This window comes from Polypterus senegalus, chromosome 7, assembly GCF_016835505.1.
Source record: "Polypterus senegalus isolate Bchr_013 chromosome 7, ASM1683550v1, whole genome shotgun sequence".
NCBI lineage: Eukaryota > Metazoa > Chordata > Cladistia > Polypteriformes > Polypteridae > Polypterus > Polypterus senegalus.
Genome location: NC_053160.1, coordinates 75,756,301 through 75,774,480, shown reverse-complemented (window position 1 = coordinate 75,774,480; position 18,180 = coordinate 75,756,301). Strand labels below are relative to the sequence as shown.

The 18,180-nt window shown below is 39.7% G+C and overlaps 1 protein-coding gene across 12 annotated transcripts in view; it reads left to right on the top strand.

Annotated features, from left to right (window-relative positions):
• Positions 1-18,180, top strand: part of ppip5k2 (diphosphoinositol pentakisphosphate kinase 2) — a 282,209-nt gene that overhangs the window by 111,604 nt on the left and 152,425 nt on the right. For all 12 annotated transcript variants that reach the window (XM_039758896.1, XM_039758895.1, XM_039758903.1 and 9 more), the window contains exons 10-15: positions 5,721-5,822; positions 9,836-9,922; positions 10,161-10,236; positions 10,383-10,492; positions 10,595-10,680; positions 10,824-10,949. In XM_039758896.1, the coding sequence (XP_039614830.1) occupies positions 5,721-5,822; positions 9,836-9,922; positions 10,161-10,236; positions 10,383-10,492; positions 10,595-10,680; positions 10,824-10,949 (587 nt within the window). The remainder of the gene's footprint in view (positions 1-5,720; positions 5,823-9,835; positions 9,923-10,160; positions 10,237-10,382; positions 10,493-10,594; positions 10,681-10,823; positions 10,950-18,180) is intronic.

Genomic DNA, 18,180 nt, shown 5'->3' with positions numbered 1-18,180 from the left:
AAACATTACTTTACTCAAAAACACCTACCAAAATGCAAAAAAACATAGGTGGATGCTATGATTTTTTTTTTCTAGATTTTTGTTATAAAATATAGCATATTTCAAGTTCAAGCAATGCCAGGTGAGGTTTTTCACCTTCGAGGTGTTCCCAGACATGTCAACTTTTCCTGTGAAATGTTTCATATTGATAACAAAGAAATAGATAGTTACAGCATTTGGCACCATGGGCACCCTTCCATCTACAGAACTTTTACAGGTTGGGATGCCCAAAATATGAATATAAATAATATATTTATATAAAGTAATAAATAATCATGTGTGTGCCACTCGTGTATGGTGATGCGCATAGATTTTTATTTTCATGGGAATTGTTACATATGCATCAACGCAACGTATAACTACCCGTGATTGAATTTCGTTTCTTTCTCTGTTTTAAATAAAACAAATTTTTCGAATATTTGGCTCAGAGATTTGTTAATTGTCTTTGCAAAAGCTATTCTAACGGGAAACTGTTAATGTTTTAATACAAATGGCATATCAAAATCTCCTTTGTTGTCTAATGTTATCTGCAGAAGATGTGCTACATTACCTCTCTTGGATATATCCTTCTTTCTACAGTAATTTGTGCTTTGTATGACCTTGACGTTGTTAACGGTTATAGATATTCTTTGGGATATTGTAAGTTGTTTTCATCTTCTGCACAATCACCACCAGCTGTTTCATTGTAGTCTATTGATATGCATTTAACCAATTTGCCTTGTAACTGTTTGATATTTTTGGATGCATTTAACCAATTTAAAGTGTAACCGATCAACATTTTTGGTATTAATTCATTTGACTTACTCATTTCTTGGTGCTAGAATTGGGTGTGTACTCATTTTTTTATGTTGATAATCCTTCGTCATGAAATTCTTAAGATTTGGACATAATACGCCTTCTTTAATTGGGAAGTTAAAGTGAGGAAAATGTTAATGTTTAAGAGCTGAGAATGCAGGAAGTGTATCTGACAAAAGCATTCACACAAATGAGGGTTGAGATCTTGTTTGAAAATGTTTGAGAGGAGGGCGTGCCTTGAAAAAATGTCAAGGCAAAAGTTTCGTCTTGCAGGACTCCAAAAAGTCTTGTCACATTGAAAGATATTTTTTATATAGAGATATGTGTGTGTGTATATGTATAGTTTGTGTTTTTGTGTGTGTGTATATATATCTATAATAATAAAAGGCAAAGCCCTCACTGACTGACACATCACTAATTCTCCAACTTCCCGCGTAGGTAGAAAGCTGAAATTTGGCAGGCTCATTCCTTACAGCTTACTTACAAAAGTTGGGCAGGTTTCATTTCGAAATTCTACATGTAACGGTCATAATGGTCGACAATGTCCGCCATGTTGAACTTTCTTATTTATGGCCTCATCTTCACGAAATTTGGTAGGTGGTTTCTCTGCGCTAACCGAAACCGATGTACGTACTTATTTCGCGGTGGTATGACGCCACTGTCGGCCGCCATATTGAATTTTCCAAACATCACTAATTCTCCAACTTCCCGTGTAGGTAGAAGGCTGAAATCTGGCAGGCTCATTCCTTACAGCTTACTTACAAAAGTTAAACGGGTTTCATTTCGAAATTCTATGCATAACGGTCAACAACGTCTGCCATATTGAACTTTCTTATTCATGGCCCCATCTTCACGAAATTTGGTAGGTGGCTTCCCTGCATTAACCGAAACCAATGTACGTACTTATTTCGGTGCTATGACCCCACTGTCAGCCGCAATATTGAAATTTCCAACGTCACTAATTCTCCAACTTCCCGTGTAGGTAGAAGGCTGAAATTTGGCAGGCTCATTCCTTACAGCTTACTTACAAAAGTTAAGCAAGTTTCATTTCGAAATTGTATGCATAACGGTCATAACGGTCAACAATGTCCGCCATGTTGAATTTTCTTATTCATGGCCCCATCTTCACAAAATTTGGTAGGCGGCTTCCCTGCGCTAACTGAAACCAATGTACGTACTTATTTCGGAGGTATGACGCCACTGTCGGCCACCATATTGAAGTTTTCAACGGTCTTTGTTACTTATGGGCCCATCTTCAAGAAATTTGGTATGCGGGTTCCCAACGCTAACTGAATCCAACTTATGTACATATATATGTCCAAAGCCTGCAGCTCGGTCACTGTGTGAGGCGGTGTTGGGTCCCCCATCCCAACGCCTCCCACGTTGTTGGCTGCCTGCCTATATAAGGCCGTCCGTCGCTCCAGTCTCTACATTCCCTTCCTTGCTTCGCCATGGGATTCACGTCTCCCTGCTGATAACTACAGCCTTTTTATTTAATCCACAGCTTCTCCACTGTTTTATTGTTCATTTATTACGATTATAGTTATTGTGTTGGTATTTTAGACTTACTTTACATTGTTCAGGTACCCATTTCCTTTATCATTCCAACCTTACTCCCATTAACATGACTATCGAGGTGATGACCATCGATCAAAGAACTGTCACTTACGGAGTGGTTTCCATGCCCGGAGATGGCACCTGCCCTTTCCATTCTCTTTGTTACATATTGCACGGCCATATCAGGCTCACTCTTGAAATCCGGAGGAACATTGTGTCTTATGTATTGAATGACTGGGAGAGGTTCAAGGTGTGGACTGATGACGGTACAGGAGATAATTATACTACGCAGGAGCACTATAAGAGTGAAATGCTTAAGCCCTTCACCTATGCATCTGCATGTGAGTTGATGGCTGCCGCTGAATTGTTCAGTTGTCGCTTTCAAGTGTACCAAAATGGCCAAATATTTCACATCTTTCGACAACCGCCAATGCCTGACGATTTCAGTAGTGGACACTTTGATGTTTATGAATGTTTAAACTCTCAAAAGCTGGATGTGAATTTATCGATGAATCCGGTTGTATACTTTGTAAGATATGGCCGGCCATGTACCCCGGCCAATACCCCCAAGCCGCCAGGTGGAGCCCTCCTTGCAGCATGGAGGTCCCCAGAAGACCAGCAGGGCATTATGGACCATGTAGTTTTTATGCACCGCCCTGCTGGATGCCATGGGGGCCACGAGAGGGAGCTGCAGGAGGACCAAGAGTTCTTCATGCCCTATGACCCGGAAGTTCGTCATAGGAAGAGCGACGGGCTTCCGGGGTGAGAAAAAACATTATTTACCCTGACCCGGAAGGAATAAGGACTTGTGGACTGTTGGGAAGGAACACCTCCGGGTCAGGGAATATAAAAGGACTGTGGGAGCTCCCAGACGATGAGCTGAGTTGGGAGGCAGGGTGGCTAAGCGTCTGGGAGTGGAGGATTTGTTATTGGTTATTGTTTATTGGAGTATTTGGGAGTAGAGGGTGCTTTGTGCACTTTATTATAAAATAAATATAATTATTGGACTTTTACCTAGTGTCTGACGTGGTGTCTGAGGGTGCAAGGGTGCGAGAAGCATCTTATTCTGTTACAACTTACAATGCTTGACAGATGCCGAATGTCTCTTCAACACAAGTCCTACAAATACTGTCGTAATTGAAACAAACCATGAAACTCAAACCGATTATTACAGCAGCAATCCAAGCTGTGAGATTTGAAACAAGATTACTGTTCACATGGCCAACTGTACGTTGCATGCTTAAGAGTAAGCTCAGCGCACAGCTTGGTCATATTACAACTGGAGGGCCGAACTCACAATGTGGTATACAAAGAGATCCTTAACAAATAATTATTGGTATATTTTCCCTCAGTTTAAAAAGGTTTAATTTTCTAATTAATAAAAATTTTAAGGCAGTACTTCACCGCTGCGAAGCAAAATACCCGCAGCTCCGCAGCGTGAAGTACTGCCGTAAAATTATGAAAATGAAACCTTTTTAAAGTGAGCCTTTTTAATATGACCAAGCTGTGCGCTGAGCTTACTCTTGAGCATGCAACATACAGTTGGCCATGTGAAAAGCAATCTTGCCTCATATCTCACAGCTTGGATTGCTGCTGTCATAATCGGTTTGAGTTTCATGGTTTGTTTCAATTACAACAGTATTTGCAGGATTTGTGTTGAAGTGACATTTGGCATCTGTCAAGCGTTGTAAGCATACAACCGGTTTCATCGAAAACTTCACATCCAGCTTTTGAGAGTTTAAACATTCATAAACATCAAAGTATACACTACTGAAATCGTCACCTGTGAATCTAAGATGTTTAAGAGGCATTGGCAGTTGTCAAAAGGTATAAAATATTTGGCTATTTCGTTACAGTTGAAATCGACAACCGAGCAATTCAGCAGCAGCCATCAACTTACATGCAGAACCATAGGTGAAGGGCTTAAGCATTTCACTCTTATAGTGCTCCTGTGTAGTATAATTATCTCCTGTACCGTCATCAGTCCACACCTTGAACCTGTCCCAGTCATTCAGTACATAAGACACGATGTTCCTCCGGATATCAAGAGTGAGCCTGATATGGCCGTGCAATATGTAACAAAGAGAATGGAAAAGGCAGGTGCCATCTCCGGGCATGGAAACCACTCGGAAAGTGACAGTTCTTTGATCAATGGTGATCACCTCGATAGACATGTTAATGGGGGTATAGTTGGAACGATAACGGAAATTTGTACCTGAACAATGTAAAGTAAGTCTAAAATACCTACACAATAACTATAATCTTAATAAACAAACAATAAAACAGCGGAGAAGCTGTGGATTAAATAAAAAGGTTGTAGTTATCAGCAGTTAGACGTGAATACTGTGACGAAACAAGGAAGGGAATGTAGAGACCGGAGTGACGGACGGCCTTATATATGCAGGCAGCCAACAACATGGGAGACATTGGGATGGGGGACCCAATGCCGCCTCACAACGTGACCAAACTGCAGGCTATGGACGTAAATATGTACGTAAGTAGGAATCAGTTAGCATTGGGAACCCGCGTACCAAATTTCTTGAAGATGGGCCCATAAGTAACAAAGACCGTTGAAAAGTTCAATATGGCGGCCGACAGTGGCATCATACCACCGAAATAAGTACGTACATTATTTTCGGTTAGCGCAGGGAAGCCACCTACCAAATTTCGTGAAGGCATTGTTTGAAATCTGCTGGTTGAGACCTTTTGATTGAAGTATAACACTTGGGTATTCCTTTTTCAGAATAATAACTAAGCAGGCTTTAGTTTTTTTCATAACCTTGTATGATGTGGCACAAATCTAATTTATGCCCGATTAAAAGTCAACTGTACATACTGTAACAGTGTAATCACTATGACTGTGCTGTGTAGTAGACACCTGTGTTTTTGTACTTTTGGATGATATATATATATATATATATATCTGTAAAGTGAATTGTGATTTGGAATCTGGTTGGGAAGGGGATAGGTGTTTGGGGGAAGGTTAGCTCCTAAGCACTATTTTCAGTTGCAAATTAAAAGAATATTTGAATGCTTTTTATTCACATCTTTAATCATGGCTAACCCATGGGGTTGGGGGTCCTCTATTCGCTGTGTAGTGGTCCTCCTGTAGAAGTACATCATCAGAAAGTCTTGAAAGCATAAGAAACATATGGAGGTCTTATATGAATTATGTAATGTATACGATTCTTACTTACAAGTAAGTTGCGACCTGTGTTGTAGATATTTGAAATGAGTAATGCATAAGTAAAAACTTGTCTGACTTGTCTGCAATATACTGATTTTAATATTTATATTTTTTACGTTATCTTTTTTTTCTTTTCATGCAGAAACATTGTAATGAGAGAGTTAGCACCCCAATTTCAAATACCTTGGTCTATCCCACTTGAAGCTGAAGATATACCTATTGTTCCTACAACTTCAGGCACAATGTATGTACATTAATCTCTATAAAACAAAAATTGCCATTAAATATTTGTCTAGTGTGAAGGAACATGGTGAGGGTTTTTTTTTTTTTTTTTTTTTTATATTTTAACTGAGTAGAAATTGCTGGTAAGCAAATTTTAGAAATTGGTAAGTAGTGATATGCTAAATGTCTCTTATTGACTAAAATGTGTAATAATTTACATTTTTTACATATCCATTGCTGCTGCTTATTCTTGTCAACCTCTTTGCCTTCACTCCTTCACTGACTAATCAACAATGACCCCTTCCATTTACAGTTTGACGCCAGGGCAGTGCTTCAGCTCATTGTAATTAGAACACACCTACTGGTTTCTCACATTTTATATATAAACGAGACATTAAGCCCGTTACAATAACGGGCACTAGAATAGTAGTGCATAAATATTAGTAGGAACAGTCTATATTAAATGGCAAAGGACCTTGACCTCATTCTGTTTCTTGTCTTAATTTTTTTTGTCAAAAATATTTTTGCAAAAAGCCTAAAGTAAAATAACAATAAAAATAAAATAGAAATGTATATGACAATACAGTAAGTATAATTAATATTGCCTTAGTGTAAAACTTTGTAACAATTTGTAAGACACAATATTTGAAGAAGATATTTAGGTAAAATTTTCTATTTTTTTACCTCATGAAATTTTTCTATACAATTTCATTATAGACAACATTTCTTGTAAATATTCTGTCTGAGTTTGGCAACAGTTTGCTTTGTTTATGACCATCTACAACCTTGACAAAAACATCTGGAAAACTTCTAACTCTTGGTAATGCAACATATAAATGACTGTGGCTGAATACTGGTTCTGGCAAGTAAATGCCATCTTTTTCTAAGGTTTGCTCTTCTGAGTCTTTCTCTTTTAGCGTTTTTCTGACGGTCATTTTCTTTTTCTTCAATCGATTTATTTGCTCGTATTTTTCTTTGTCTTTCAGCCTTTCTTTTGTTGATGCTTACTTGTTGAGCTGAGATGTTGCTTATATAGGATTTGATTGTCTGTGTCTTTTGTCCTACTTGACATGTCCTTATTTTGGGTGGCATGTTGTTAGTAGATACGTCCGTAATATTTTCTCTTGCAGTAATACTGGTTTGTATTTCCGTAAAATGCCTGTAATTTTCTCTGGCAGTAATACTGACATTGATGTCCGTAATATGACTTTAATTTTCTGTCACAACAGTGGGCAATCAGCAAAGTGTCCCCAGTAACCATGTAATGTGTGGCGTGTAGCTGATAATCGTGCCCATGGCGTCTCCTTAGCAAGTACTGTTTAGTTCCCCAAGTATTTTAATCTCTGCTGGCATGCAGCTGATTATTGTATGTGTGGCGTCTCCCCAGCAACGGATTTTATGTTCGCGGCCGCGACTACCCAATCAGCACTCTCCCCAGCAATGGTGTCCTTTATTTCTTATCATGCATGGCCGTGGCTAGGCCATTCACTGTGTGCCCAGCTTCATGCGCGGCAGCGGCTAGGCCATTCACTGTGTGCCCAGCTTCCAGTGTGTGTGCGTCCACAGCTCCGTGCGAATAGGCGGGCACGGTGCGATGCGCGGCCCACGCATGCGCATTTCATCAGAAGACAAACACACATGGACACCTGGACGCACACAGGGGTTTTATTAAAAAGGATGAGTACTATCTATAAATTACAGTGCATCCGGAAAGTATTCACAACGCATCACTTTTTCTACATTTTGTTATGTTAGCAGCCTTATTCCAAAATGGATTAAATTCATTTTTTTCCTCAGAATTCTGCACACAACATAATGACAATGTGAAAAAAGTTTACTTGAGTTTTTTGCAAATTTATTAAAAACTGAGAAATCACATGTACGTAAGTATTCACAGCCTTTGCTCAATACTTTGTTGATGCACCTTTGGCAGCAGTTACAGCCTCAAGTCTTTTTGAATATGATGCCACAAGCTTGGCACGCCTAACCTTGGCCAGTTTCGCCCATTCCTCTTTGCAGCACCTCTCAAGCTCCATCAGGTTGGATGGGAAGTGTCGGTACACAGCCATTTTAAGATCTCTCCAGTTGTTCAATCGGATTCAAGTCTGGACTCTGGCTGGGCCACTCAAGGACATTCACAGAGTTGTCCTGAAGCCACTCATTTGATGTCTTGGCTGTGTGCTTAGGGTTATTGTTCTGCTGAAAGATGAACCGTCGCCCAAGTTTGAAGTCAAGAGTGCTCTGGAGCAGGTTTTCATCCAAGATGTCTCTGTACATTGCTGCAGTCATCTTTCCCTTTATCCTGACTAGTCTCCCAGTTCCTGCCACTGAAAAACATCCCCACAACATGATGCTACCACCACCATGCTTTACTGTAGGGATGGTATTGGCCTGGTGATGAGTGGTGCCTGGTTTCCTCCAAACGTGACGCCTGGCATTCACACCAAAGATTTCAATCTTTGTCTCATCAGACCAGAGAATTTTGTTTCTCATGGTCTTAGAGTCCTTCAGGAGCCTTTTGGCAAACTCCAGGCAGGCTGCCATGTGCCTTTTACTAAGGAGTGGCTTCCGTCTGGCCACTCTACCATACAGGCCTGATTGGTGGATTGCTACAGAGATGGTTGTCCTTCTGGAAGGTTCTCCTCTCTCCATAGAGGACCTCTGGAGCTCTGACAGAGTGACCATCGGGTTCTAGGTCATCTCCCTGACTAAGGCCCTTCTCCCCCGATTGTTCAGTTTAGATGGCCGGCCAGCTCTAGGAAGAGTCCTGGTGGTTTTAAACTTCTTCTACTTACGGATGATGGAGGCCACGGTGCTCATTGGGACCTTCAAAGAAGCAGAAATTTTTCTGTAATCTTCCCCAGATTTGCGCCTCGAGTCAATCCTGTCTCAGAGGTCTACAGACGATTCTTTTGACTTCATGCTTGGTTTGTGCTCTGACATGAACTGTCAACTGTGGGACCTTATATAGACAGGTGTGTGCCTTTCCAAATCATGTCCAATCAACTGAATTTACCACAGGTGGACTCCAGTTAAGCTGCAGAAACATCTCAAGGATGATCAGGGGAAAAAGGATGCACCTGAGCTCAATTTTGAGCTTCATGGCAAAGGCTGTGAATACTTATGTACACGTGATTTCTCAATTTTTTTATTTTTAATAAATTTGCAAAAATCTCAAGTAAACTTTTTTCACATTGTCATTATGGGGTGTTGTGTGTTGAATTCTGAGGAAAAAACTAAATTTAATCTATTTTGGAATAAGGCTGTAACATAACAAAATGTGGAAAAAGTGATGAGCTGTGAATACTTTCCGGATGCACTGTATAAACTTTGCTGAATGGAATCTGCCTAATTTTCCCCATCTCGCACCTATTTATATTCCAGAAGAAATACTGATCAGTTTTGAAGACTCTGAGAGCATTTCTATAGTGTATAAAATTTTTTAAGATCCCAGAGTATAGTAGGAAAAGGATCTCTTACTCAGCCTTTCAGAAAAGTTTGAGAGGAAGGCAGCAACGCACAGAATTCACTCTAGCTCCATATGGGCAAAGTTAACAATTATTCAGCTTTTATCAAGCACAGATATCTACTGTAGTTGTCTTCAAACATTTTGCTGTAATTCAACAAATGTTTATTGAATATTTTCTCTGCTGTCCAGTACTCCAATATATTATTAGGAAGAGCACTTGTTTTTCCCCAGAAAAAGGTTGTGCATACTTAATGTCACTGCTTTAATGACTAATATTTTAAAGGTTTTTGCTACACTCCCAAATCTGAGTGTCAGTAGAAAGGGAACAATATATTTTAATCTGCTGTTTTTTTTTTTGGTTTTTTTTTTGGCTATCATTTCATTGCAAAGGTGTTTTTTTTTATTTCGTAACCAGCACATTTCATATATCTTGGCTTAGTGATAGAAAAGCTGAAACAAATATTCAAATTTTTTGTTATCTGTTAAAGAATAAACATTCTAACTTTTGCTAAAGCTATTCAAGATATGTATATTAGTGAAAATAAAGTACTTATTTCTTCTCATAGGATGGAACTTCGGTGTGTCATAGCAGTTATTCGACATGGAGATCGGACTCCAAAACAAAAGATGAAAATGGAAGTTAGGCATCAAAGGTGTGCAAAGCTTTTATCAAAACTGTAGTCTTATTAGATGTTAAAATTTTTAGTCAAAATATATACAGAAATATAAAAAAAAAATTATATGGGGATTCTGTCGTTTACAAATATAGTGTATCATGTCAAATAGTTTTAATATTTTTACTTCACGTTTGTCTGTTTTTTGTATTTTTTTTGGATGCAAATGTCACTATATAATTTTAATGAATAGAGTGGCTTTCTTTTGTTAATGAAGGTTTTTTGATCTGTTTGAAAAATATGAAGGATACAAAACTGGAAAGCTGAAACTAAAGAAACCAAAGCAACTTCAGGTATTTTTTGTTTTTGTAAAATGCTTGCCAAAAGTTTAGTTATAACAAAAAGTAGCATTTCTTAAATAGATGGAATACTGCTTTATATAAGATTTAAGATTAGCAACAGATTTATAAGTATTTGTCTCATATTTTTTTGCATGCAGGAAGTATTAGACATCGCACGGCAGCTACTTGTAGAACTTGGGCAAAATAATGATTCAGAAATTGAAGAAAGTAAAGCTAAGCTTGAACAACTGAAAACAGTCCTTGAAATGTAAGAAGAATCTTGTAGCTTTCAGACTGTATGTTCTTGGTATAAGCTGTAAAGGCTTTTACGTTTTTTTGATTTTGTATTAATGATTTGTTAACTTTGCAGGTATGGTCATTTTTCTGGTATTAATCGCAAAGTTCAGTTAACTTACCTTCCTCATGGCTGTCCAAAAACATCAAGTGAAGAAGAAGGTGGGCTTTTAATGTTTAAAAACTGAATGAATCTTATTAAAATTAAAAATGAGATTACAATAAGAATATGTACATCTTTTCTTCTATGCGACATTTAACATTCACCTCATCCCCAACATACCTGTGTTTTTATTTCTCTCTAGACAATCGCAGAGATGATCCATCTCTGTTGTTAGTGCTAAAATGGGGTGGAGAGCTTACTCCTGCTGGAAGAGTACAGGCTGAAGAGCTTGGAAGAGCATTTAGGTGTATGTACCCTGGAGGACAAGGTAATCTTTAATTTTCGTTTTGAATCATTAAAACAGGAACTGATATATATTCTAAAAAAATTGACTGTCTGGTTTTTAAAAACTCATTGTGTCATTGTGGAGTAAGATACAGATAAAAAGTCATTATTCAAGTTCAGTATTTTAATTAAAATATTATATCATACTAGACATTAACCCCGTTACAATAACGGGCGCTAGAACATTAGTGCATAAACATAAGTAGGGACAGTCTTTAATTAATGGCAAGAACCTAGTATGTGGCTGTAATATGCGTCACTGTATTGTGTGCCTTTAATTTTCTCTCTCAGTAATACTGGTTTGTATTTCCGTAAAATGCCTGTAATTTTGTCTGACAGTAATACAGTGGAACCTCGGTTCACGACCATAATTCATTCCAAAACTCTGGTCGTAACCCGATTTGATCGTGAACCGAAGTAATTTCCCCCATAGGATTGTATGTAAATACAATTAATCCGTTCCAGACTGTATGTAAACTGTATTTAAATATATATTTTTTAAGTTTTTAAGCACAAATATAGTTAATTATACCATTGAATGCACAGCGTAATAGTAAACTAAATGTAAAAACATTGAATAACACTAAGAAAACCATGAACAACAGAGAAAACTAACACTGCAAGCACAGGGGAAAAAAATGAACATTTGAAAAATCCGTAATTTAATAAACAACCAAGAAAAGTAACATTGCAACAATGCACGTGCACGCCTGTGCGTGCGTGTGTGTTTCTGTTGCGGGCTTGCGTGCGTGTGTGTCTCTGTCGCGGGCCTGTGTGCATGCGTGCCTGCCTTCCTGCTTGTGTGTGTGTGTGTGTGTGTGTGCATGCGTGTTTCTCTCGCGTGTGTGTGCGTGCGTGTTTGTCTCTCGCGCGGGCCTGTGTGTCTGTGCGCGTGCGTGTCTGTCTTTCCCGCGGGCCTGTGTGCGTGTGTGTATGTGCGTGCGTGTCTGTCTCTCGCGCAGGCCAGCGTGCATGTGTGCATGTCTGTCTCTTGTGTGGGCCCGTGTGTGTGTGTGTGTCTGCGTGTGTGTCTATCTCTCGCTCGGGCCTGCATGCGTGTCTGTCTCTCACGTGGGCCTGCGTGTGTGTGTGCGTGCATGCGTGCATGTCTGTCTCTCGCGCGGGCCTGCGTGTCTGTCTCTCGTTTGCACGCACCTGTGTGTGTCTCTCTCTCTCTTTCTGCACACACAGGCAATGCACAGGAAGAGACTGAACACGTGCCGTGTGGCCTCGCGCATGCGCACTTCACCAGAAGATACACACATTGGTTTTATTAAAGATGATACTGTGTTGCTTGACTCATGTGGAGTCAGTTTACATAGAGTGCTGGATTGAATTTCATTTCCATGTGACGATGCAGGTTCTACTCAATGCTCCCAGTCTCTTTTCGGAAGGTCTTGAACCCAACACCATTGGAGAAAGCAAGGGGAAGGTGCAGAAGTGCTTTTATTCAATAAAAGAAATTCAAAACAAAACCCATGTCCATAGTGCAGTTTCAAAGTTCCATAAAATCAGTGAAAAATGCAAATGTTTAAAACCAGGCTTAAATCCTGTATTAGACATTGGGGTCACCCCAGTACAGCTCCTTCCCAGTCTCTCCAGCTCATACAGTTTACATTATTGATGGTGTGGGGTTCAAGAGCTCCCCGAAAAGTAAGAAGGGAGCATGCAGCAGAACCCGCATCGTCACATACCATAGTTATTGCCAGTATTTAAAAGTTACCTTGTTAAACTGCTTCCAAGTATATCTATCCTGTAATCATAGGCCTTGATATTATTCAGTCTTGTTGTTTGATGTTTTAAAGATTTATATACAATGTTGTTGACTAATTTGAATTTAAAATAACTGAATATAAAGTGCCTTGCAAATGTACTCAGATTCTTGGGATTTTTTTTATTTTCTTAAATTAGATAATTCACCTTAATAAAAGGATAAGTGTCTGCCTGTGTGTCTGTCTGGTTGCTGTGTGTTTGACATTACAACAGATGGTGCATCACAAACATAAACACCGCTTTTACAAATCCCTAGTGTTGCTGAAGCCAGATGTATAATACATATGAGACAACCATGAGTCAGTTTTGCTTATAAAAGGGGTTAATATTTCTAAACCAATCCAATTGTGCAAGCTTCTGTTTATAATGAAACATCTACAGTCAGTCTCCTGGGGGGAAAAAAGAAAAAAACAAACCTATTAGACATATCAGTGTGTGTCACATGTGCAGCATGTTTTAAAAATAAAATGTTTTACAAATAAACCTGATGCAAAGAACACCCCTTTTTGTAGCATCAGATTATACACTGACATTTGAAGACATCAATAGATGTGTTGTAAACATGGTATGCTGTCACAGGTACTTTATGGGGGACAAGATATGATGGTCATCATGGACTTAGGTTGCAAGAAAAAAGGTTTAAGGAAGCCAGCTTTACAGAGTTGTTTTCTGATAGTTCACGAATGCCCTTTTCTGATATAAATTAATTTCTTAAAGGTCTGGACATTCTGAAACTCTTTGAGGAACAGTCTGCTTTTTTCTATTCTCTCAGTTCACTTTGTTAGCTTTAAAGGGGCTCTGGACTGCATGGGAACGGATACATCTTCAGGCCCTGATTGAATGGTGGGGGTCTTGTCTGCTTTTTGGAAGCAGTTAATCTTATGTTAAATTCCACCATCTCATCTTCTAGTGTGAATGAATCTATCGGAAAAGCTTTAAACAATCTACAGTATACTGATAAAAGGCAAAGCCCTCACTGACTGACTGACTCACTCATTGACTCATCACTAATTCTCCAACTTCCTGTGTAGGTAGAAGGCTGAAATTTGACAGGCTTATTCCTTACAGCTTACTTACAAAAGTTAAGCAGGTTTCATTTTGAAATTCTACACGTAACGGTCATAATGGTCGACAACGTCCGCCATGTTGTACTTTCTTATTTGTGGCCCCATCTTCACGAAATTTGGTAGGCCCCTTCCCTGCGCTAACCGAAACCGATGTACGTACTTATTTCGATGGTATGACGCCACTGTCGGCCGCTATATTGAACTTTCCAACGTCACTAATTTTACAACTTCCTGTGTAGGTAGGAGGCTGAAATTTGGCAGGCTTATTCCTTACAGCTTACTTACAAAAGTTAAGCAGGTTTCATTTCGAAATTCTATGCGTAACGGTCATAACGGTTGACAACATTCGCCATGTTTAACTTTCTTATTTATGGCCCCATCTTCATGAAATTTGGTAGGCGGCTTCCCTCGCTTAACCAAACCAATGTACGTACTTATTTTGGTGGTATTACGTCACTGTCAGCCGCCATATTGGAACTTTCCAACGTCACTAATTCTCCAACTTCCCGTGTAGGTAGAAGGCTGAAATTTGGCAGGCTCATTCCTTACAGCTTGCTTACAAAAGTTAAGCAGGTTTCATTTCAAAATTCTACGTGTAACGGTCATAACCGTTGACAACATTCACCATGTTGAACTTCCTTATTTATGGCCCCATCTTCACAATATTTGGTAGGTGGCTTCCCTGCGCTAACCAAAACCGATGTACGTACTTATTTCAGTGGTATGATGCCACTGTCGGCCGCCATATTGAACTTTTCAACGGTCTTTGTTACTTATGGGCCCATCTTCAAGAAATTTGGTACGCGGGTTACCAACACTAACTGAATCCTACTTATGTACATATATACGTCCATAGCCTGCAGCTCGGTCACCGTGTGAGGCAGCGTTGGGTCCCCCATCCCAACGCCTCCCACATTGTTGGCTGCCTGCCTGTATAAGGCCGTCCGTCGCTCCAGTCTCTACATTCCCTTCCTTGCTTCGCCACGGGATTCACGTCTCCCTGCTGATAACTACAGCCTTCTTATTTAATCCACGGCTTCTCCGCTGTTTTATTGTTTGTTTATTATGATTATAGTTATTATGTAGGTATTTTAGACTTACTTTACATTGTTCAGGTACCCATTTCCTTTATCATTCCAGCCGTACCCCCATTAACATGTCTATCGAGGTGATCACCATCGATCAAAGAACTGTCACTGACCGAGTAGTTTCCATGCCTGGAGATGGCACCTGCCATTCCATTCTCTTTGTTACATTTTGCAGGCTCACTCTTGATATCCAGAGGAACATTGTGTCTTATGTATTGAATGACTGGGACAGGTTCAAGGTGTGGACTGATGACGGTACAGGAGATAATTATACTACACAGGAGCACTAGCAGAGGGAAATGCTTAAGCCCTTCACCTATGCATCTGCATGTGAGTTGATGGCTGCCGCTGAATTGTTCAGTTGTCGCTTTCAAGTGTACCGAAATGGCCAAATATTTTACACCTTTGGACAACCGCCAATGCCTCTTAAACATCTTAGATTCACAGGTAACGATTTCAGTAGTGGACACTTTGATGTTTAGAAATGTTTAAACTCTCAAAAGCTGGATGTGAAGTTATCAATGAAACTGGTTGTATACTTACAATGCTTGACAGATGCCGAATGTCTCTTTAACACAAGTCCTACAAATACTGTCGTAATTGAAACAAACCATGAAACTCAAACCGATTATGACAGCAGCAATCCAAGCTGTGAGATTTGAAACAAGATTACTGTTCACATGGCCAACTGTATGTTGCATGCTCAAGAGTAAGCTCAGTGCACAGCTTGGTAATGTTACAACTGGAGGGACTGATCAATTCTCATTGGACATAATAAAGCTTTTGATTGGGTGATCTGGGTATTTTTATGAATTGTCCTGGAAAGAACTGAATTGAGTATTACTTAACCAGTATAACTTAAACTCTATACTCCTCCCTTTCAGCTACTGTTGACACAAAGTCTATAATAGTTTCTTCCTTTACGCTCCACAAAGGAGCCAGACAGGGCAGTTGATCTTCACCTATTTTATTTGATCTCCCTCAAACCTCTAGCTATATATGTCATTCTTCTTCATCTTCTTTTGGCTGATCACGTTAGGGGTTGCCACAACGGAGCATCTTTTTCCATACCTCTGCATCTTGTTTTGTTACATCCATCACCTGCATGTCCTCTCTCACCATATCCATAAGCCTCCTCTTGGGGCTTCCTCTTACCTGGCAGCTCTATCCTTAACATCTTTTTCACAATATACTCAGCATCTCTCCTGTGCACATGTCCAGACCAACGCAATCTTGCCTCGCTGACTTTGTCTCCCAACCGTCCAACTTGAGCTGACCCTCTAATGTACTCATTTTTAATCCTATCCATCCTCGTCACACCCAGTGCAAATCTTATCTTTAACTCTGCTACCTCCAGCTCTGTCTCCTGCTTTCTGGTCAGTGCCACCGTCTCCAACCCATTTAACAAAGCTGGTCTTGCTATCATCCTGTACACCTTCCCTTTCACTCTTGCTGATACCCATCTATCAAAAATTACTCCTGACACACTTATCCATCCATTCCACCCTGCCTGCACTCTTTTTTCACCTCTCTTTCACAATCTCCATTACTGTGTACAGTTGATCCCAAGTATTTAAACTCCTCTACCTTTGCCAACTCTACTCCTTGCATTCTCACTATTCTACTGACCTCCCTCTCATTTACACACATGTATTTTGTCTTGTTCCTACTGACATTCATTCCTCTCCTCTCCAGAGCAGATCTCCACCTCTCCAGAGTCTCTTTAGCCTGCTCCCTACTATTGCTACAGATCACAATGTCATCAGCAAACATCATAGTCCACAGGGACTCCTGTCTAATCTCGTCTGTCAACCTGTCCATCACCATTGCAAATAAGAAAGAGCTAAGAGCCGATCCCTGATGTAATCCCACCTCCACCTTGAATGCATCTGTCACTCCTACCATAGACCTCACCACTGTAATACTTCCCTCATACATATCCTGTACCACTGTTACATACTTCTCTGTCACTCCCAACTTCCTCATACAATACCACAACTCCTCTCAAGGCACCCTGTCATATGCTTTCTCCAGGTCCGCAAAGACACAATGCAGCTCCTTCTGGCTTTCTCTATACTTCTCCAAAATCATCCTCGGAGCATACATCGCATCTGTGGTGCTCTTTCTTGGCATGAAACCATACTGTTGCTCACTAATCATCACCTCACTTATCATCACCTCACTTCTTAGCATAGCTTCTACTGCTCTTTCCCATAACTTCATGCTGTGGCTCATCAAATGTATCCCCCTATAGTTACTAAAGTCCTGCACATACCCCTTATTCTTAAATATCGGCACCAGTACACTTCTTCTCCACTCTTAAGGCATCCTCTCACTTTCCTTTCCATTAAACAATCTGGTTAAAAACTCCACTCCCATCTCTCCTAAACACCTCCATGCTTCTACAGGTATGTCATCTGGACCAACAGCCTTTCCATTTTTCATCCTCTTCATACCTGTCCTTACTTCCTCCTAGCTAATCCATTGCACTTCTTGATTCACTATCTCCACGTCATCCAAACTTCTCTCTCTCTCTCTCGTTCTCTTCATTAATCATCAGCCTCTCAAAATACTCTTTCCATCTGCTCAACACACTCTCCTTGCTTGTGATTGTGTTTCCATCTTTATCCTTTATCACCCTAACCTGCAGTACATCTTTCCCAGCTCGGTCCCTCTGTGTAGCTAATCGGTACAAGTCCTTTTTTCCCTCCTTAATGTCCAACCTCCCAAAAAAAAACTTGTACGCCTTTTCTTTAGCCTTCGTCACTCTAGCTGTATATGTCTACCAATACAAATTCATATCTCAAATTTATTTAGATGGTGTTCCTTAAACAGTTTAATTATATACTGACATCTTACCATTCCTTGATAATGTCCCTCACATTCTTGATTTCTTCAAGTTATGTTAAGCCATCTCAGGTTATAAATTAAGCTGGTCTGGATCTTCACTTCTCCACTTGAATCCCATTTGTCAAAGTGCTGTTCCTCATTGTAACAAATAAAATCCGATACATGTGGGTTAACATCTCTAGCTCAAAACCACATATTCAAAATGTAAATTATGTTGTTTTTTAAAAAGTACAAAATACAAACTTATCTGGCATGTCCCAGTTATCACTATCTTTTCATTCCAATTTACACATTTTAAATATGAAGATCATTCATTGAATAAATATAATCTGTTCCTTGATGATATTCCTCCTTCTGTCAAGTATTGGTAAAGTCACTTTTCATTCATTTTTTGTGGAATGGCAGGAGATATATTAAATATTTTACATTACTCTGT